Source organism: Rhinolophus hipposideros (genome assembly GCF_964194185.1).
Source record: "Rhinolophus hipposideros genome assembly, chromosome: 11".
Taxonomy (NCBI): Eukaryota; Metazoa; Chordata; class Mammalia; order Chiroptera; family Rhinolophidae; genus Rhinolophus; species Rhinolophus hipposideros.
In genome coordinates this window covers 193,565-216,405 of record NC_138057.1, presented here as the reverse complement: position 1 = coordinate 216,405, position 22,841 = coordinate 193,565, and the positions used below count along the sequence as shown (strand labels likewise).

Sequence of the window (22,841 nt, the reverse complement as noted above, 5' to 3'; positions counted from 1 at the left end):
TTTGATGATGATTTTGACTTACCAAAGTTAAAATATTTATGTAAATGACTCAATCTTTTCCTTTATGAATTCTTACCCTAAAAAAAGAAAATCTTTCCCCAAACCAGTACGAGAAATAGTCACCAAGATTTCCTTTCAATAGTTTTTGGTTTTCACATACTTTTCTTTGTAACATGCACCGGATTTAGCATACGAAGGTACTTTGCTAATAGCTATACATATGGCTCATTCAATCCTCATAATCACCCTATTAGAAAGATTTTTATCCTCACTTCAGGAATAATGAAACTGAGGCTAGGGAGGTTAAATTACAAGACTAAGGTAACATGGTTAGTACGGTGCGGAGCAGAGAAATAAAGCTAAAGCAATTTGAAGCCATATTCATTTCACTGTACTCACATGCATATTAAGATATCTTAATATAGCTATGCTTTGCTGTAGGATTATTATTGTACCCCCACCTCTGAAATAATGACCAATTACTAAAGTGTATTAATATAAGTCTTTGTTAAAATTTAGTAAGTTGAAGTTCAACCGTTATTGAAGTTGAGTAAGTCTTGTCCAAGCTTTTGAATCAATCCAAAACCCTTCTGTTTTATGCTTTTTTTAGAATAACACTGTAAATGTCTCTAAGTGAAAGTGTAGTATGCTGCTCGCCTTTAGGATGTAGACCTAATTGGTTTTATTTTGCATAATGAGACCAGAATATATTTTATTAGCTAGTCTACAAGACAATAGATCTATGGGGTAACTTTTCCAACAATCTATTGTAAGGATAATCTTACGTTATATTTTTATGAATGCTCACTCTCATGGGTTTAGTTTTTCTTTTTATTTACACTGCTTATAAACTACTGCCTAAACAACCACACACCGGATTCTTGATAACATTCCTCTTTCTTTCAATGAGTATTAAAAAACTTATTGTTTCATCCTTAATTTAAATTGCCTTGTTTTGCTTATGTTATCGTAAGCATTCTAAAATTCTTTTTGAAAATAGGCAAAGAATAGTGTTCCTTACAATTACATTGCTCAAAGCTGTGAATTCAATTCAGCAAATTATCAGAACATAATTTTTTTTTAAATTGAAGTTTACTGAGGTGACAATTGTTAGTAGACGCTATAGCCGTATGCTTTATGTTAATTTGGGACTGGACATACACTGTATTTTAACATTATATTTAAATTTTTAAAATGTATTGATTTTTTAATAAATAGCACATTAAAATTTAAACAAGAAATTAAGGTTAATTAAGTTAAGGGGTTGAGAGCTCAGAACGTTGTAGCTAGAATACCAGTCTTGCCAAAAGACTATGTACCCAACTAAATCTTGGTACTTCCTTTTTCTTCAATCTCAAAGTATATCTCAAAAGAAGACTTCTCAAAAGAAGAATTTTTATCTGTTGATAGGTGGAACAATTAGAAGTTAATAAAATTAAACCCTTTAAAAACTGCTGTCTACACGTTAATAAAAAGAAAGTACTGCTTTAACCAGTAAATCATTTTATGCCTGATGGATTTTTATTTTGACTCTGATAATCTAGCTAAAAATTTAGAGTTGGGTCTCCAGAACGAAAAGTACTTGTTTTTCTAAATCCCTTAAACTTCCAGAGTTAAACTAATAAGGATTCTTGGCTTCATTCACAAAAAAACATAAAAAATTGTTCTTACCTTTACACCTTGAATGAGACCATTCATGAGGAATGTGTGTTGAGGAAATGTTTCATGTAGAACCTACAAAAAAAGCAAACAAACGTCAAGACAAATTCAAAAGCAAATTAAAGGGAAAGATTTCCGCCTCTGTTAATGGCAGACTAGATAAATAAGATGAAACCCTGCAATGAAAAAATCTTAAGTATCAATGAAATATGAAAAATATCCTAAAAGTATGAAAAGATAACAAGATAGTAAGGCAGAAATCTAAGTAAGGCAAGAACGTAAAAAGATAATCTCAGCATTCAGTTGCGTTTGCTACAAAAGTATTTGCAGCAAAAATAAATTGTTAATTGGCTACCCACTCAACCACCAATTCTAAACAGGTCCACAAGGGTTATACACAACCAGATATGGCCCTGCAGCCCAGTTTTTATGCCACCTAGTGGCATAAAATGACCCTGAAGAGAAGGCAGAGAGGCCAAAAGGATTAGAACCGCAGCATGAGGGCCCATCTCTTCACCTGCAGCACATCACTTTCTGTTATGACCAGAGATTAATTCTCTCAGGATTAATCTCAGAATAAATCTTTCTTTTTTGTTAAAAAAAAATGTTGTCCAGGAAACGTTAAGCCTTAAATTTGGATTATTGTGATTCCATATTCCAGATGTCTAAAAGAAAAAAAATCTAAAAGAACTGCTTCAAATCTGTTAGGCTTCAATCTACCATGCATACATTGTTTTTCAAATATAATGACGAGCACATAATCAAAGGTGTAGTCGTACAACAGCCTAGCCAACTGTCCCTTCATGTCTTTCCTTAAGGAAAGAGTTTGTGAAATTGTGCCTTTCTGGGACTCTGTTCCATCCTTGTATTTACACCTTATGTCTCTCTGTCTGGTCCCCAAAAGATGGTTTGCAGCCAAAGACGGGTAAGATATCTCACGGGAGATACAACCTAAGCCAGGCAGAACCCAGTGGGGACCCCAAATGAGGTGCCTTGGACAGGTATGGGAAGGGGCCTTGCCTCCCCTTCCCCCTGCTTGGGAAAGTCTATTAACGGCTCTGGCTTTCCCCTTGCACCTGTTTCCACTTCTCTCAACAGAGTTGTTACAATGTGAAAGACTTGATCCTGAAAAGGTACATACTTTAGGTACAAAACATCCTGAGACCTTGTGCTTCAGCTGTTTACAGACAAAGGATGATTGGAATAAACATTTTCTGTTATGAAGTCTGAGCCTCACAGACGGTGTAAGAAACAATGTTGCTTTCTTGTAGTTGTAGACCCATCAATAAAAACCTCCAGCCAAGCTTTATTCTGGGCTCCAGTCCTGAGACCGAGAGACCCCTGGCCTTCTGAGAGATTTAACTGCAGTAAGTCTCTGTTTGTTTCTTGCTTAAAACTTAACCCAAACGGCCCCTTCTCGCAACCTTACTGTCCTTGTTGCGTGGGAGGCGACAAAAGGTAATCAGATACAAAAGGAAATGGGCAAAAATAGCAACAAACAAAAACAAAGACTCTCAAAGACTTCACATTTTGGAATTACCTAACACAAACTTTAAAATGAATATGCTTACTATGTTCCAAGACATAAAAAACAAGTTTGAAACTTTCAAACTAGAAACTGTAAAAAAGACCACAGCACATTGAAAAATAAATTTCCAGAATGGGAATAACATATTAACTTAAAGGAACTCAATGGATATGTTTAAAAAGATTAGACATAACTGAAAAGTGAATTACTGAACCCAAAAGTAGGTCAAAAGAAGTTATCTGGAAATACAAAAAGTTATCATGGAAATACAGAAAGACATAATATAAAAGAAAAAGCTAAGAGACAAAGAGGATCCAATAAAAATTATTTTAGGAACCAATGGCTGAGAATGTACTAGAACCAATGACATACATCAATGGAGAAATTAAAGTGGCCTAACAAATTCTAAGCAGTATAAAAGGAAATCCACACTCCAATCAAATTAAAACGACTGAAAATCAAAGAAAAAAATTTAAAAAGCAGCCAGAAAAATACAGACAGATTGCCTTCAAAGTAACAGTCTAACAGATGGTTTTGTAACAGTAACAATGGAACTCAGACAAGAAGCACGCTGTCCTATAATCTACGTGATGAGAAAACAAAACAAATGCCAATGTGAAACTGTATACTCAGTTAAAATGTCCTTTGAGGACAAAGTTAAATATATACATTTTTTTGACCTAGCAAAAACTATATTATAATTTACTATTTATAGTAATGAGTTTACTAACTTACAGACTCCAACTAATGAAATACAAAACCGGATACTTTTGGCAGAAGGAAGATAATCCTTTTTCCAAAAGAAGATGTAAGGTCCAAAAGTCAGAATAAAATAAAAAACAAAGTAAATGGGAAATATAAATGAACAGTGAGTGATGTTACAAAAGAAAAAGTTACAAACTTCCAGTTATAAAATAAATAAGTCACAGAGATGTAATGGAAAGCTTGGTGACTATAGTTAATAATACTGTATTGCATATTTGAAAGCTGCTGAAAGTACATGCAAGTTCTCATCACAAGAAAAAATATTTTTGTTAACTAGTATGTATGACGACGAATGTTAACTAGATCTATAATGGTGATAATTTCTCAATATAAAAATATCAAATCATTATGTTCTATATCCAAAACTAATGTTTCATGTCAATTATACCTAAATTTTTAAAAAATGAACATATTATGAATAACTTTATGCCACTAAACTTATACATTTAGTGAAGAAACTTGAAAAACATAAAACAGATACTAGAAGAAATAGAAAATCTAGTCAAATCTCATTTTAAAAAATTAAATGTAATTAAAAATCGTGGCAAAAATGAAAAACTTCAGCCCCAGTGAATTTTCCCAAATATTTAAATAAAAAAATATCAGTAATCTCATTCAAACTTTTGCAGAGAATAGAGACATTTTTAAAAATGTTAAAGACTTTTTATTTAAAAATATAGCTAACATACATTATGTCAGTTTCAGGTATATACCTTAGTTGCTCAACATTTGTATACCTAAAACAGTGATCACCAAGGTAAGTCCAGCAACCATCTGACACCATACCACGCTGTCACAATATTGACTGTATTCCCTATGCTGCATGTTACATTCCCATGACTTGTTTTATGCCCAGAAATTTGAACCACTACTTACCCTTCTCCTTCCCCCCTTTGTAATATTTCAATTATAGTTGCCATTCAATATTATTTTCTTTAATACAGCATAGAGGTTAGACATTTGTATAACTTAAGAAATGATTTCCGTCTCTAGTCTAGTACTCACTGGTCACTATACAGTTATGACCATATTATTAATTATATTCAGTACACTTTACATCCCCATGACTATTTGGTAACTACCAACTCGTCTAGTACCCATCTGACAAAAGACATAGTTATTACCATATTATTAATTATATTCCTTATACTTTACATCCCCATGACTACTTTGTAACAACCAATCTGTTCTTAACTCCTTCTCTTTTACCTACCCCCAACTCCCCTTCTGTATGGCAACTATCAAAATCTTCTCTGTACCTATGAGTTTGTTTCTCTTTTGTTTGTTTAATTTGTCCTTTAGATTCCACATGTAAGCAAAATCGCACTGCATCTGTTTCACTCTGTATGACATATTCCACTCGGCACAATACCCTCCAGGTCCACCCATGCCGCAGCAGATGGCAAGAACCCATTCCCTTCCCTGGCTGAGCAGTATTCCATTGTACGAGTGTATATGAGGTGTGATTAAAAAAAAATACAGTGAATGTTTAAATTAAAAAGAAATTTTACTACAGCAAAATGTGCTATATGTTTTATTTTCAATTTTACAGAATTAAACTACTTATCAGTTTAAGCATAAATGAGGTAAATATACATTTTATATTTTAAAGTGTTTAAATTCATTTACCTCAGTTATGCTAACACTATTATTCTGGATGAGGAAAAAGATATTGATTAATATTAGACTTTGATAAGTTTGCTTGTAATGCCATGGTAACCTCAAAAATGACAGGAATAGAACACTTCTAACAGGAGAAAAATTACCATAACTACTCAAAGAAGGCAAAAAAGAAAAAAAAGGAAAAAGAAAAACAACTTACAGACTCCATTTGTATTTCATTAGTTGGAGTCTGTCAACTTAGAACTATGGTACAAAGAATAAAATAATGCTGAATTCTAATATACTAAAAAGACACATTTCAATTAAACCCCCTCAAAATACTCTCCCTCACTTCAAACATACTTACACCATTATTCCTGCCACTAACTGGTGTATACTAAATACACCAGTTAAAAGGCAAAGAAATGTCCTCTAAGTGGGATTACTAGGTCCTCCTTTGTCTTTTGTTATAGCCTTTGTTTGAAGTCTATTTTGTCTGGTATTAAGTATTGCTACCCCAGATTCCCCACCCCCCACCCATGAAATTAAATTTTTCCATCCCTTTACTTTTAGTTTGTGTGTCTTTCAATCTTGAGACTCTTGTAGACAGCATATGTAAGGGTTTTGTTTTCTCATCCATTCAACCACCCTGTTATTGAATGAAGCATTTAACCCATTTACATTTAAAGTAATTATTGATAGATATGTAGTTATGGCCATTTTATTATTTATATTTTTGATTTTTTTTTTTTTGTCTTAAGTCCCTCTAAGATTCCTTGCTTGTAATATTGTTTTGTGGTCATGAACTCCTTTAGCTTTTTCTTGCCTGGAAAGCTATCTGTCCTTCGATTTTAAATGATAGCTTTGCTGGGTAGAGTACCGTTGGTTGTAGGTCCTTGCTTTTCATCACTTTGAATATTTTCTGCCAATCCCTTCTGGTCTGCAAAGTTTCTGTTCAGAAATCAGCTTGCAGTCTCATGGGAGCTCACTTGTAGCTTACTAACTAAGTGCTTTTCTCTTGCTGCTTTTAGGAGTCTCTCTTTGTCTTTAACAGTTGGCGTTTTAATTATGATGTGTCTTGGTGTGGGCCTCTTTGAGTTCATCTTTTTTGGGACTCTGCACTTCCTGGAACATTGTATGTCTATTTCCTTTGTGAGGTTAGGAAAGTTTTGCATCACATTTTTTTCAAATAGAGTTTCAATACCTTGCCTTCTCTCTTCTCCTCTGGTACCCCTATGATGCAAATGCTGGTATGCTTGATGTTGTCCCAGAGGTCTCTTAAACTATCCTCATTTTTCTGGATTCTTTTTCTTCTGTTCCAATTGGGTGTTTTCTGCTACTCAGTCATCCAAATCACCAATTCGATCTTTTGCTTCATCTAGTTTGCTGGTGATTCCTTCTAGTGCATTCTTCATTTCAGTTATTATATTCACTTCTGATTGGTTCTTTATTATAGTTTCTATGTCATTCTTTATGCTTGCTATCTCTTTGTCGAAGGTCTCATTAAGTTCCTTAAGCAGTTTTTTAACCATTGTTTTTAACTCTGTATCTGGTAGGTTGCTTGCCTCCATTTTGTTTAGTTCTTTTTCTGGAGTTTTCTCCCGTTCTTTCACTTGGGACATATTTCTTTGTTTCCTCAATTTGGCTGCCCCTCTCTGTTTGTTTCTATGTATTATGTATATCTGCTACGTCTCCCAATCTTGCTAGGTGACCTTAGGTATTAGGTGCCCTGTGGGTCCCAGTGGCACAATCTCCCTGGTCACGGCAGCTGGGTGCTCCAGGAGTGTCTACTCTGTGGGTTGGGTGGGGCCATCAGTTATAATTGGACCTTGATTGCTGTTGACATGTCAGTGGGTGGTACTGACCCTCAGTCACACTGGCTGTGGAGTTTCGCCACGTCCACAGCTTATGGACTGCTATGCAGGGGGCTTACCCCACTTAGGGGAATTCACCCCAGTAGGCTCTGGTACCTGTTGAGATCACACGTTGGGTGGGCCACTTGTGAGACTAACTGGGTGGTGCTCTGCTGTGATCTGAAGCCAACCTCCAAGTATGCTGGTTCTGGGGCATCTTAGGAGGGGCTCCAGTGCAGGGCCAGGTCAGCCATTGCCTGTGACCAGCCACGGACTCCCTGGCAGGAGCTACAAAACAATCCACGGTTGGTCACTGCCTGCACTGTACCTGGAGGTGCATAGGAGAGGCTATGCTGCAAACCGAGGATGGCTGCCACCAGTAATGGGTCTGGGGTAGCTGCACAAAAAGCCAGGATATTCCAAGGCCTCCTGCATCCTGCTGGCTCCTGTAAGGTTTAGTAGCTCAGTGAGTCAGCAGGGGGGAGCCTCACAGTTCACCGGGCCAATCAGATTCAGATTTGGCCTGCGGGGAATGGACTCAACACAGAAAAGATGGTAGCCGCCGGCCAGCTGCACGGGAGGAAGGCCCCACATGGATAAAGTGGTGACTGTCCCTCCAGTCCTCACCCTGAAGTTACACAACTCAGCCTCTCTCCATGTCTCCGATGCCCACGCAGGTCACAGTCCCTCTGCCGGAGCCCAGGGTGAGTGCCCGCTCGGGCCCTTTAAGAGGACGCAAGAGTTTCCCACAGCCTTTCATCCCATCCAGACAGTCAGAATCCCCACTGTTTTTCATAGCCATTTGTTGTAGGGGCTCCTCTTCCCGGCTCCAGTCTGGGCTAGAGAGCCTGGTGTGCAGCTGCAGTCCCTCGCTACTCCATGGGGAACCTCTGTGGCTGAGCTATCTCTCTCAATTTTCAACTGCCACATGTGGGTGTGGGCCCAGCCTGTTCTGCATCTCAGCCCCTCCTACCAGGCTCAACATGGCTTCTTCTTTGTATCTTTAGTAATAAAATTTCTGTCCAGCTAGACTTTAGATGGTTCTCCAGGTTGATTGTTCTATAATCTAGTTGTAATTTTGATGTGTTCACAGGATAAGGCAAGCACAGTGTTTATCTACTCTATCATCTTGACTCTCCCTCAAATTAATTTTTACAAAGCCAACAAAATCTTAATACTAAAACATGATGAAAACATTACAAGGAAATTACACACTAATCTCTCTTATGACCATAAATGCAAAGACACTAACAAAATACTAGTAAATGATACCCAACGATATATATAAGAAAAATGTATATGTACTTGGAGTGCCAAAAAAATGTATACACAGTTTAAGAGACATTATCTATGAATTACTTTTGGAAATTAAATTGAATTACAATAGCACTGTGTGGTATGATGTTCGCTCAAAAGATGGCATTAATAAAACGAATGCTCATGTCACCACGTGACACGCAGGACAGTTCAAGAAAACCACATTAGTACAGTTGTCAAGTAAGGAGTTCAAGACCATTTTGACGTGGTATTTGAAATTCGAGACCGCCGTGGAAGTAAACGACAATGGAGGTGTGAGTATGCAGCAGATCCTCCAACACGTCTAACAATTGCATGCATTTGTGATGTTTCAGACGCGTGGTACTGTGAAGAAATTGACACACTATGCACAGTGATACAAGTGGACACTTTGGTCAACATTGCTCAAGCAGTAGTTCGCCATAATCAGAAATGTCTGGACGCTGATGGTAACCACTTTGAGCACCTCTTTTAATTGCAGAAAGTAAACGTGACTTGTATTCATCTTTTGTCATTGGTATTTGAGGTCTGGCAATTAAGTTCACGCACTCATCCTAGAAAAAGTGCTACATATCTCATTGCTGAATATCACTATGGTCACCTTCAAAGTCCTCCCCTTGGGAAGCTATGCACCGAGGCCAGGGCCTAGTCCACCCTTCAAAGCAATTTTGGAACTCTTTCTGGAATGGCCATCAGAGTTGTTGTCGTATTACCCTTGATGTCCTGAATGTCATGAAAATGTCTTCCTTTCAGTATGTCCTTTATCTTCGGATAAAGAAAGAAGTCATTGGGGATGGGGGGCAGATCAAGTGAATAGAGAGGGTGTTCCAATACAGTTATTTGTTTATTGTCTAAAAACTCCCTCACAGACAGTGCCAGGTGAGATGGTGCATTGTCATGATGCAAGAGCCATGAATTGTTGGCACAAAGTTCAGGTCGTTTTTTTTTAAAGATTTTATTGGGGAAGGGGAACAGGACTTTATTGGGGAACAGTGTGTATTTCCAGGACTTTTTTCCAAGTTGTCCTTTCAATCTTAGTTGTGGAGGGCACAGCTCAGCTCCAGGTCCAGTTGCCGTTGCTAGTTGCAGGGGGCGCAGCCCACCATCCTTTGCAGGAATCGAACCGGCAACCTTGTGGTTGAGAAGCCCCGCGCTCCAACCAACTGAGCCATCCGGGAGGCAGCTCAGCTCAAGGTGCCATACTCAATCTTAGTTGCAGGGGGCAGAGCCCACCATCCCTTGCGGGACTCGAGGAATTGAACTGGCAATCTTGTGGTTGAGAGCCCACTGGCCCATGTGGGAATCGAACAGGCAGCCTTTGGAGTTAGGAGCATGGAGCTCTAACCGCCTGAGCCACCGGGCCAGCCCCTCAGGTCGTTTTTGTCTAACTTTTTCAAGCAGTCTTTTCAGCACTTCAAAATCGTAAATTTGGTTAACTGTCCAGTTGGTATAAATTCATTATGAATAATCTCTCTGATATCAAAAAAGGTTAACAACATCATTTTGACTCTTGATTTGGACTGACGAAACTCTTTTGGTCGTGGACAACTGGCTGACTTCCCTTGTGCACTTTGATGCTTTGTTTCAGGGTCATAGTGGTACACCCAAGTTTCATCGACCAACTGGCTGACTTCCCTTGTGCACTTTGATGCTTTGTTTCAGGGTCATATTGGTACACCCAAGTTTCATAACCAGTGATAACATGGCCCAAAATCATCCTGCCTCTCCCGAAGGTCTGAGCAAACTTCGACTCTCCTTTGCTTTTGTTCATCTGTGAGTTCTTTTGGGACCACTTTTGCACACACCTTTCTCATGCTAAGATTTTCAGTTAAGATTTTCCTGTTTCACCCTTGATGTTTACTTGGTCTACTATATTTCTCACAGTAAGGCGAAGATTTTGACACCCAGTTTGATGAATTTTTGCCATGTTTTCATCAGTTCTGCTCGTTACAGGCTGCCCTGACCCCTCTTCAGTGATGCGTTCTCTCCCTTCAGAAAAACAATCCATTTGTACACTGCCGTTTTCTTCATGGCATTATCATCAAACTTGGACTAACATGTCCCTAATTTCACTTTCACTCTTGCTAAGTTCAACAAGAAATTTAATATTTATTTGTTGCTCTAATTCAAGCTCAGACATTCTCGTGACAGTACACAAGAACACACAACAATAATAATGAACGCCACTCAGCAAGACAGCATCACACATCGACACAAAAACAGCTGTGAGATTGAGACACTGACATATCAAGGTTATGAAATCTTACCAAGCTGTTTGTACAGTGCTACTAATATAAGGGCAGTGGAAAGTTCGTGAACTTAATTGTCAGACCTCATATATTACAATTTTAATACAATTTTTCCCTTTCTTAAAAGGCGTATACATTTTTTGGCACCCTCTGTATATGTACATATGTGTGTATATATGTACATATACATATATGCATGTATACATATGTATATACATCCATATATGTGCATGTACATATGTATATATATACAAAACAAATGAGTGAGATTTATTCCAAGAATGCAAAGGTGGCTTAACATTAAAAAATCAATATAACTGACCACATAAGCAGAATAAAGGGAAAAAAATCTAATTATTATGCAGAAACTTCATTTGATAAAATTTAACACTTATTCGTAACAACTTTAACAATCATAACAACTCTAAGCAAAACAGTAACACTAAGAAACAACATTTCTCTGAAAAAGAATATCTACAAAAACAAATCTATAGCAAACATCATACTAAGTGATGAATTTTAGATTGCTTTCTATCACACATCATCTATCAGATAAGGATGTTGATTATGATTGCTTCTATTCAATGCTGTACTGGATGTCACAGTCAATGCAACGAGGAAAGGGGACAAAAAAAGGGCTGAAGGAGTTAAAAACTGTTATCATTCACAAAAGACATGACTGTGCATATAAAAACCTACAGATTAATCCTAAAACTATTAGGATTAATAAATGAATTTAGGAAAATCTATTGACACAAGGCAAAAACAGTTTTATGCATCAGCAACAAACGGAAAGTTAAATCTTTAAAACTACATTATTTACAACAGCAGGAAAAAACATCAAATACCTAGGAATAAATCTAGTGAAAATCTCTGCACTCAGCAATATAAAACATTATTTCAAGAAATTTTTAAAGAATAGATAAGAGATACAGGACGTAGATTAGAAGTCTCATTATTGTAAAGATGTCAGTTCTCCCCCAATTAATCCATAGTTAATGCAATCAGTCAAAATCCCCAGCAAGTTATTTTACATTATTATATTATATTGAAAACCTGATTATGGAGACGTCATCAACATGGTGGCGCCTCTGTAAAGCTGCCCTGGAATTTACAACTAATCAAACAACAATAACTCCACAAAGGACTCCCTGCACAGCAGACAGACAAGACGAAGAGGCCCACTACTGAATTCACCTATAGGTGGGAGAATCATGTGAGAAGGGGAGGAGGGAAGAAGGAAGTGCGGAGATGGAGCTGCGTGGGCACAGGACACAGACCTAGCTCAGTGCTCCGAGCTCGCTGCATCCCAGAACTACTGCAGCTGCAGGAGAGGGAAGAACTCGGACTGCTAGGGCTCCACTTATGGCGCACAGGGCTGAGGAGGCAGCATATAACACGGCTGAACCCAACGCTCATGGCAGAGACCTCAGAGAAAAGACTGAGGGAAGAAGGCTGAAAAAGGTGGTTTAAGCCCTCACTGCCGAGCAGAGAACGGAAGGCTAAGGCACTGAGACTAGCCGCCCCCTCCCTACCCTCCCAGAGCCCGCCCCGCCCCAACCTGCCCGGTGCTAGAAGCGGAACAGTAGCTGTGTCAGATCAAACGGATAGAATATTTGCTGTTCTGAGAACTGTGGTCCGCAGACACAGATTCGTAGCCCAACTAGTTCCAACAAAGGGGAGGGTGCTACAGAAGCGGGACCGGCTGTGGTGGTGGTCGGTGGTCGCCACAATTGCTCTGGGCCACCTCTCACAACTCACCCCGCCCCTGGCCCCACCTATCTGGGCGGATCCCTGCAGGAGTAAACAGAACTGCTGAAACATACGAGCTCTGAATCTGGTGCAGAAAGAGCTTTGGAACTTCAAAAGCTCTCCGCACCGAACAGGGACGTGGCGCCCTATAACCCAGGAGAACTGTTAACAGAGGAGAAGCCCGTTTCCCAGGGAATCCCCCCATTGTGTGAGAAGCTGGAATAGTGCAAAGAAAACATAGCACTACTGTATGAGAGAGGAAAAAAAAAGGCTGCAGTCGGAGAGAAAATATAACATTCTACCAACAAGTATTGGAAAACAAAAGAAAGACCTCCTCCTATCAACCTGTTGCAGAAACCACTCCTGTAGATGTCTAGGAAGAGAAATAATAAATCACTAATTGCCATGAATAACCAAGGCAACAAGACAGCGCAGCAAGGGAAAAGTCTCCAGAAAAGGAACTTAAAGATATGGAAATATGTGACTTAAATGACATAGAATTGAAGATTGCAGTTCTGAAAAAACTCAACGAGATGCAAGAAACACACAAAAAGGCAATTTAGCTCAGAAACGCAGTCAAACAACAACATGAGCATTTTACGAAAGAGATTAAAATTTTAAAAAAGAACCAAATGAAATTTGTGGAGATTAAGAACTCAATAGAAGAAATTAAAAATGAAATAACCAGCTTAGGTAGTACAGTTGACCACATGAAGGAAAGAATCAGGGACATCGAAGATAGAAACCTGGAAAATACACAGATGGAAGAAGAAAGAAACTTGAGACTTAAAAGAAATGAAAGAACTCTACAAGAACTTTCTGACTCTATCAAAAAGAGCAATATAAGAATAATGGGCATACCAGAAGGAGAAGAAAGAGAGAAGGGAACAGAGAACATATTCAAACAAATTGTTGATGAGAACTTCCCAAACTTGTGGAAAGAACTGGATCCTCGAATCCAAAAAGCAAATAGATCACGTAATTACCTCAATCTCAACAGGCCTTCTCCAAGGCACATTGTATTGAAGCTGTCGAAAATCAAAGACAAAGAAAGAATCCTCAAGGCAGCCAGAGAAAGAAGACAGTAACCTACAAAGGAAAGCCCATTAGATTATCATCAGATTTTTCAGCAGAAAGTCTACAAGCCAGAAGAGAGTGGAACCAAATATTCAAACTATTGAAAGAGAGAAACTATCAGCCAAGAATAATATATCCAGCAAAGATATCCTTTAGATATGAAGGAGGAATAAAGACCTTTCCAGACATACAGAATCTGAGGGAATTTTCTAATACACGACCTGCACTACAAGAAATACTAAATGAGGCCATTCGACCACCATCAACAGGGACAATTTGAGGCAACATAAAAAGAGGGAGAGTAAAGGCCTGAACCGGAATATGGGAATGGAGAAAGTAAGCGTGCTGAAGAAAATGGAATACTCTAAGTATCAAACTCTTTTTTTACATAAACTTAAGATTAACCACTCGAAAAAATTCCAGGACTGAAATATATACTGCAATAAAAGAAGAAACAGAGGGAAACATCATAGAATACCACCACACAGAAATAAAGACAACAAAAAAAAAGAGAAACAATGGAGACACAGCCTTACCAGAAAACTAAAGATAGAATGACAGGAAATCTTCACGTACCAATAATCACCCTAAATGTCAATGGACTAAACTCACCAATAAAAAGGTACAGAGTAGCAGATTGGATCAAAAAACTAAACCCAACCATATGCTGTCTTCAGGAGACACATCTCAGCTACAAGGACAAGCATAGACTCAAAGTGAAAGGGTGGAAATTGACACTCCAAGCAAATGGTACCCAGAGAAAAACAGGTGTAGCCATAATGATTTCCGATGAAACAGACTTCAGGGTGAAAAAGGTAACAAGAGACAAAGATGGACATTTCATAATGGTAAAGGGGACTATACAACAAGAAGACATAACTGTCATCAATATTTATGCCCCCATTAGGGAGCACCAAAATATTCCAAGCAACTACTAACAGAACTAAAGGGAGAAATTGACCAAAACACATTTATACCAGGGGACTTAAATATATCATTGATAGGTATGGATAGATCATCCAAACAGAAAATAATGAAATAGCAGCCCGAAATGACACATTAGATGAAATGGACATAATTGACATATATAGAGCACTTCCTCCTAAAACATCAGACTACACATTCTTTTCTAGTGTACATGGAACATTCTCAAGGATAGACCATATATTGGGACATAAAATCAGCCACGGCAAATTTAAGAAGATTGAAATCATACCAAGCATATTCTCTGATCACAAGGCTTTGAAATTGGATTATCAACTGCGAAAAGAAAGCAGGAAAAAACACAAATACATGGAGATTAAACAACATACTTTTAAAGAACAACTGGGTCAAAGACGAAATTAGAGGAGCAATCAAAAGATACATGGAAACAAATGACAATGAAAATACATCCTACCAAAATTTTTGGGATGCAGCGAAAGCAGTTTTAAGAGGGAAATTTATATCATTACAGGCCTATCTCAAGGAACACGAAAAATCCCAAATAAACAACCTCATGTTATACCTTAAAGAACTAGAAAAAGAAGAACAAGTGAAACCCAAGGTCAGCAGAAAAAAGGAAATAACAAAAATCAGAGCAGAACTAAATGAAATAGAGAACAAAAAGACAATAGAAAAAATTAGTGTGACAGAGAGCTGGTTCTTTGAAAACATTAACAAAATCGACAAACCCTTGGCTAGACTCACGAAGATAAAAAGAGAGAAGACACTAATTAATAAAATCAGAAATGAAAAAGGAAAAGTTGTCACGGACACCACAGAAATACAAAGGATCATGCAAGAATACTATGAAGGACTATATGCCACCAAATTTAATAACCTAGAAGAAATGGACAAGTTCTTAGAAACATATAGCCTTCCAAGGCTGAACCATGAAGAACTGGAAAATCTAAAGAGACCGATCACCAGTAACAAAATTGAATCAGTCATCCAAAACCTTCCCAAAAGCAAAAGTCCGGGACCAGATGGCTTCACCAGTGAATTCTACCAAACCTTCAAAGAGGATCTAATACCAATCCTGCTGAAACTCTTCCAAAAAATTGTAGAAGAGACAGTACTCTCTAACTCATTTTATGAGGTCAACATTACCCTGATACCAAAACCTGGTAGGGACAACACAAAAAAAGAAAACTACAGACCAATATCTCTGATGAATACAGATGCTAAAATCCTAAACAAAATTCTAGCAAATCGAATACAACAATGCATTAAAAAGATTATTCATCAGGACGAAGTGGGGTTCATCCCCGGAGCACAAGGATGGTTCAACATCTGCAAATCCATCAATGTGATACATCACATAAACAAAATAAAGGACAAAAATCTTTTGATTATATCAATTGATGCAGAAAAAGCATTTGACAAGATACAACATCCATTTATGATTAAAACACTTAATAAAATAGGTATAGAAGGAAAATACCTTAACATAACAAAAGCCATATATGACAAGCCCTCAGCTAATCTCATAATTAATGATGAAAAACTGAAGCCCTTTTCTCTACGTTCAGGAACACGACAGGGCTGTCCCCTATCACCTCTGCTTTTCAACATAGTGTTGGAAGTCCTTGCCAGAGCAATCAGACAGAGAAAGAAATAAAAGGCATCCAAATTGGGAATGAAGAAGTTAAATTATCACTCTTTGCAGATGACATGATGCTATATATAGAAAACCCTAAAGACTCTACCAAAAAGCTGTTAGAAACAATCAACGAATACAGTAAAGTTACTGGCTACAAAATCAACGTACAAAATTCCATTGCATTCCTATATACTAACAATGAAATCTCAGAAAAAGAAATACAAAAAACAATTCCCTTTGCAATTGCAGCAAAAAGAATAAAATACCTAGGAATAAACTTAACCAAGGATGTGAAGGACCTATATGCTGAAAACATTAAGACATTTTTGAAAGAAATTGAAGAAGACACAAAGAAATGGAAAGACATTCCGTGCTCACGGATTGGAAGAATCAACATAGTTAAAATGGCCATATTACTCAAAGCAATATACAGATTTAATGCAATCCCCATCAAAATCCCAATGGCATTTTTAAAAGAAATAGAACAAAAAATCATCAGATTTGTTTGGAACCACAAAAGACCCCAAATAGCCAAAGCAATCTTAAGAAAAAATACTGGAGGTATCGCACTCCCTGACTTTAGCTTGTACTACAGGGCTACAATAATCAAAACAGTATGGTACTGGCAGAAAAACAGACACATAGACCAATGGAATAGAATTGAGAACCCAGAAATAAAACAACATAAATATGGACAGATATTTTTTGACAAAGAAACTAAAAACACACAATGGAGGAAAGACTGCCTCTTCAATAAATGGTGCTGGGAGAATTGGATAGCCACGTGGAAAAGAATGAAACTGGACTGCTATCTGTCACCATGTACCAAACTTAATTCCAAATGGATCAAAGACTTAAGCATAAGACCTGACACAATAAACTGCATAGAAGAAAACATAGGTACTAAACTTATGGACCTTGGGTTCAAAGAGCATTTTATGAATTTGACTCCAAAGGCAATGGAAGTAAAAGCTAAAATAAACAAATGGGACTATATGAAACTTAAAAGTTTCTGCACAGCAAAAGAAACCATTGACAAAATAAAGTGGCAACCGACTGAATTGGAGAAGATTTTTGCAAACAATGCCTCCGATAAGGGTCTAATATCCAAAATATACTAGGAACTCATAAAGCTCAACAACAAAAAAAACCAAACAACCCAACTGAAAAATGGGCAGAGGACCTGAAGAGACATTTCTCCAAAGAGGACATACAAATGGCAAATGAACATACGAAAAAATGCTCAACATCACTAATCATCAGAGAAATGCAAATAAAAAGCACAATGAGATATCACCTCACCCCAGTTAGAATGGCTATCATCAACAAAACAAATAGTAACAAGTGTTGGAGAGGCTGTGGAGAAAAAGGAACCCTCATACACTGTTGGTGGGAATGCAGACTGGTGCAGCCGTTATGGAAGGCAGTGTGGAGGTTCCTCAAAAAATTACGAATAGAATTACCATATGACCCAGCAATCCCTCTTCTGGGTATCTACCCCAAAATCTGAAAACATTTATCCATAAAGACACGTGTGCTCCAATGTTCATTGCAGCTTTGTTTACGGTGGCCAAGACATGGAAACAACCATAATGTCCTTCAATAGATGAATGGATAAAGAAGTTGTGGTATATATACATAATGGAATACTATTCGGCAATAAGAAAAGGTGATATAGGAACATTTGTGACAACACGGATGGATCCTGAGAGTATAATGCTAAGCGAAATAAGTCAGACAGAAAAAGCAGAGAACCGTATGATTTCACTGATATGTAGTATATAAACCAAAAACAACAAAAGAACAAGACAAACAAATGAGAAACAAAACCTCATAGACACAGACAATAGTTTAGTGGTTACCAGAGGGTAAGGGGTTGAGGGGAGGGTGATGAGGGTAAGGGGGATCAAATATATGGTGATGGAAGGAGAACTGACTCTGGGTGGTGAACACACAGTGGGATTTATAGACGATGTAATACAGAATTGTACACCTGAAATCTATGTAATTTCACTAACAATTATCACCCAAATAAATTAAAAAAAAGAAAAAGAAAAGCTGATTATAAAATGCATATGCATACAGAAAAGGCCTAGAATAGCCAAGTTAATATTGAGGAAAAAGAAACCAATGTATATAAGTTTTAGAAGATATTAAGATATTGCTATAGACTTTAACACAGCATGGTATTGACACAGGACTTAAACACAAATAACATACTAAAACCCAAAAACAAATCCGTACTAAAACCCAAAAACAAATCCATATGTATATGGCTGACTCACGACAAAGTTGACACATACAGCGGAGAAAGGAAGGTTTTTTTCAATAAATGATGCTGGTTCAACTATATATTCACATGGAACCAAAATGAGTCTTGATCTCTACCAAACACAATGATTTTTTTTCTAGATGGATGGTAGATCTCTGTGTTAAAAATAAATCAATAAAACTTTGGGGAAGAAAAAAGTTTCTTAAACAAGATTTTAAGAAAATACTGACCATAAGGAAAAAAATTAATAATTGAACTACATAAAAATTATAAACTTCTATTCATCAAGACAGTACTAAGGAGTAAAAGATAATAGTAATAAATATGTGTCTTTACACACACACATACATATATGTAAAAAAAGAACTTGTACACAGAACATATAAAGAGGTTTTACAAATAGCAAGAAAAGAACAGACAACCCAATTATTTAAAATGGATGAAACGCTTGAATTGACACTTTATAAAGGTATTTACATGGCCAATAAACATATGTAAAGAGGGTTAACTTCATTGATCACTAGGAAGACAACAAATTACAACCACATTGTACGCATCAGAATGGTTAAAATGAAATACCAATTGCCAGTGAAGATGTGAAGCCTGGCTGGTTGGAGCATAAATTGTTTCAACCACTCTGGAAAATGTTTGGAAGTGTATACTGAAGTTGAATGAAACCCTGCAGTTTTACTCCTAGCTGTATATTATAAGAAACATGCATACAGTGGTACCTGGGTTTTCAAACGTAATCTGTTCCGGAAGACTGTTTGAGCTCTGAAACATTTGAAAACAGCTAACAGTTAGGCCTCAGGATCTTGCACTCAGTGGAAACCACGTGATATGTTCGACTTCTGAGGCGTGTTGGAAACCCGAAGCATTTACTTCTGGGTTTATGGCCTTGGTAAATCGAAATGTTCGTCAATGGAGATGTTCAAAAACCGAGGTACTACTGTACACATTCACCAGAAGACATATACAAGGAATATCACAATAGCAATATTTGAAATAGGCAAAAAGTGGAAACCCAAATGTCCATCAACAATAGAATGGATTTCAATTGGTATGCTGAAAGGTTTCACAGGACTCAGAAACTGTTACACTCAGTTACAATTTATTACAGCAGAAGGATACAGCTCAGAACCACAAACTTTGCCTGAGTTCTGTAGTGCAATGAATAAATGCTTCTCAAGTTTGTTGTATGCATTTGGTTGAATTCCAGAGCACTGAAATGGTTATTTTTGACTGTTTTGCTGAGCTTTATTAGGAAAGACTACCTTATACTGTCATGTAAAAAGTCAGTCAAAAGTCTGACAACAATATTTTGAAAAAAAGAAACATATGAATTTTGCCTCAGAGACCTCTGAGACATTATCAAGTGTAAAAAACATATATATAATGGAAGTCCCAAAAGGAAAGACAGAAAGGGCAGCAAAAATATTTGAAGAATGTCCTCTTTGGAGAAATGTCTATTAAGGTCCTCTGCCCATTTTTTAATCGGATTGTTGGGTTCTTTGTTGTTTTTTAAAAACTAAGTTTTATTGGGGAATATTGGGGAACAACAGTGTGTTTCTATAGGGCCCATCAGCTCCAAGTCATTGTCCTTCAATCTAGTTGAGAGAACATCTCACCTCCAAGTCCAGTTACTGTTTTCAATCTTTAGTTGCAGGGGGCGCAGCCCACCATCCCAAGTGGGAATTGAACCGGCAACCTTGTTAAGAGCTTGTGCTCTAACCACCTGAGCCACCTGGCCGCCCCTGTTGGGGGATTTTTTGTTGAGTCGTATGAGTTCCTTATATATTTTGAATATTAGTCCCTTATTGAAGGCATTACTTCTCCCACTTGGTTGGTTGTCTCTTTTATTTTGTCGATGGTTTCTTTTACTGTGCAGAAGCTTTTTAGTTTGATATGGTCCAATTCATTTATTTTAGCTTTTACTTCCCTTACTTTTGAAGTCAAATTTAAAAAATCCTTATTGAACCCAAGGTCCCTAATTTTGGTACCTATGATTTCTTCTATATAGTTTTATTGTTTCAGATCTTATGTTTAGGTCTTTGATCCATTTTGAGTTAATTTTGGACACAAATGGCTAATAGACATATGAAAAAATTCTCAACATCACTAATCACCAGAGAAATGCACATAAAAACCACAATGCGATATCACCTCACACCAGTTAGAATGGCTATCATCAACAAGACAAATAGTAACAAGTGTTGGAGAGGCTGTGGAGAAAAAAGAACCCTCATACACTGTGGGTGGGAATGCAGATTGGTGCAGCCACTATGGAAGGTAGTATGGAGGTTCCTCAAAAAAATTAAGAATAGAATTACCATATAACCCAGCAATCCTTCTCCTGGGTATCTACCAAAAAAACTTGAAAACATTTATCTGTAAAGACGTATGTGCTCCAATGTTCACTGTAGCTTTATTTATGGTGGCCAAGACATGGAAACAACCAAAGAGTCCTTCAATAGATGATTAGGTAAAGAAGATGTGGTATATATACACAATGGAATACTATCTGGCCATAAGAAAAGATGAAATAGTGCCATTTGCGACAACATGGATGGATCTTGTTATTATTATGCTCAGTGAAATAAGTCAGACAGAAAAAGTCGAGAACCATGTGATTTCATTGATATGTGGCATATGAAAAAGAATAAGACAAACAAATGAAAAAAAACACTCATAGACACAGACAATAGTTTAGTAGTTACCACAAGGTAAGAGGGAGGGGGATGAGGGATCAAATATATGACGATGGAAAGAGAACTGACTCTGGGTGGTGAACACACAATGTGATATGTAGATGATATATTACAGAATTGTACACCTGAAACCTATGTAAATTTAGTAACAATTGTCACCCCAATAAACTTTAATTTGAAAAAATATATATTTGAAGAAATAATGGCCCCAAACTTCCCATATTTCATTTAAAAAGTATTAATTAGATCCCAGAAGCTAAACAAACCCCAAGTAAAAGTAACACAAAGAGAGCCCACACTAGGCGGCCTGGGCCGGCCGGTGGCTCAGGCAGTTGGTGGAGCATTGTGCTCTTAACCCCGAAAGCCGGTTCTATTCCCACAAGGGTCAGTGAACTGCGCCCTCTACAGCCAAGACTGTGAACAATGGCTCTCCCTGGAGCTGGGCTGCTGTTCAGCTCTGCCGTGAACAGCCAGAGCTCGGTGTGAGCTGCTGTGTGCTGCCGTGAGCTGCTGTATGCTGCCACCGGCTTCTGTGTGCTGACGTGTACTACCACAAGAGGCTGGCAGCCATGAGTGGCTGGCAGCTGTGAGTGGCTGGCAGACCGCATGTGGCCAGCAGTCGGCATGAGTGGCTGGCAACCATCGTGAGCAGCCGGAAGCCTACCAGAACTGCTGTGAGAGGACGACCAATGACCAGCGACCGACTGCCTCAGCCGGGTGAAATGCAAGGCTCATAATACCAGCATGGGCTGCACCCTACAGCTAGACTGAGAAACAATGGCTTAAAAAAAACGGGAGGGGGGGGAGGAAAAAGGTGGCGGGGGGCAAAAAAGAAAAAAGATCTACACTTAGCCACATTATGGCATAGTCAAATCATTGAATGACAGAAAATCTCTCAAGCAGCAAGAAAAAAAATGAAATCACTATGTACAGCAGAACTAACAAACAAACTTATTCTGTAAAGGGACATACAGTATATAGTAAACATTTTAGGGTACATGGTCTGTGTTGCAACTACTCAACTCCTACTCAACTCTGTCACTGTAGCACAAAAAAACCCCCTATTCAATGGGGTATTTTCGTGATCCAACAAAATTTTACTTATGGATACTTACATTTGAATTTCACATAATTTTCATGTGTCACGAAATACCCTTTTGATTTTTTCCAACCATTTAAAATTGTAAAAACCATTCTTAGTGCACAGACCACATAAAAACAGGCAGTAGGCTAGATTAGGCCTTGTGGGCCCTATTTTTCAGACCCCTGATATAAAAAAAAACAACAATACTTATTAACAGTTGACTTCCCATCAGATACAATGGATACCAGAAAGCAATATGACATATGAAAAGTGCTAAAAAATCTATTAAAAAAATCAGTATGCACAGCAAATGTTTTATATACCAAATTTTTAGACAGAGACCCACCAATTATTACCTTATATTTCCATGTCAACTCTTATTATTATTGTATTAAGTAGGAAATCAGCATTG

At 37.7% G+C, this 22,841-nt stretch overlaps 1 protein-coding gene across 2 annotated transcripts in view; it reads right to left on the bottom strand.

The window, feature by feature from the left end:
- Positions 1 to 22,841, bottom strand: part of MFSD14B (major facilitator superfamily domain containing 14B) — a 99,368-nt gene that overhangs the window by 40,917 nt on the left and 35,610 nt on the right. For both annotated transcript variants that reach the window (XM_081067018.1, XM_081067019.1), the window contains exon 3: positions 1,672 to 1,734. In XM_081067018.1, coding sequence (XP_080923144.1) covers positions 1,672 to 1,734 — 63 coding nt within the window. The remainder of the gene's footprint in view (positions 1 to 1,671; positions 1,735 to 22,841) is intronic.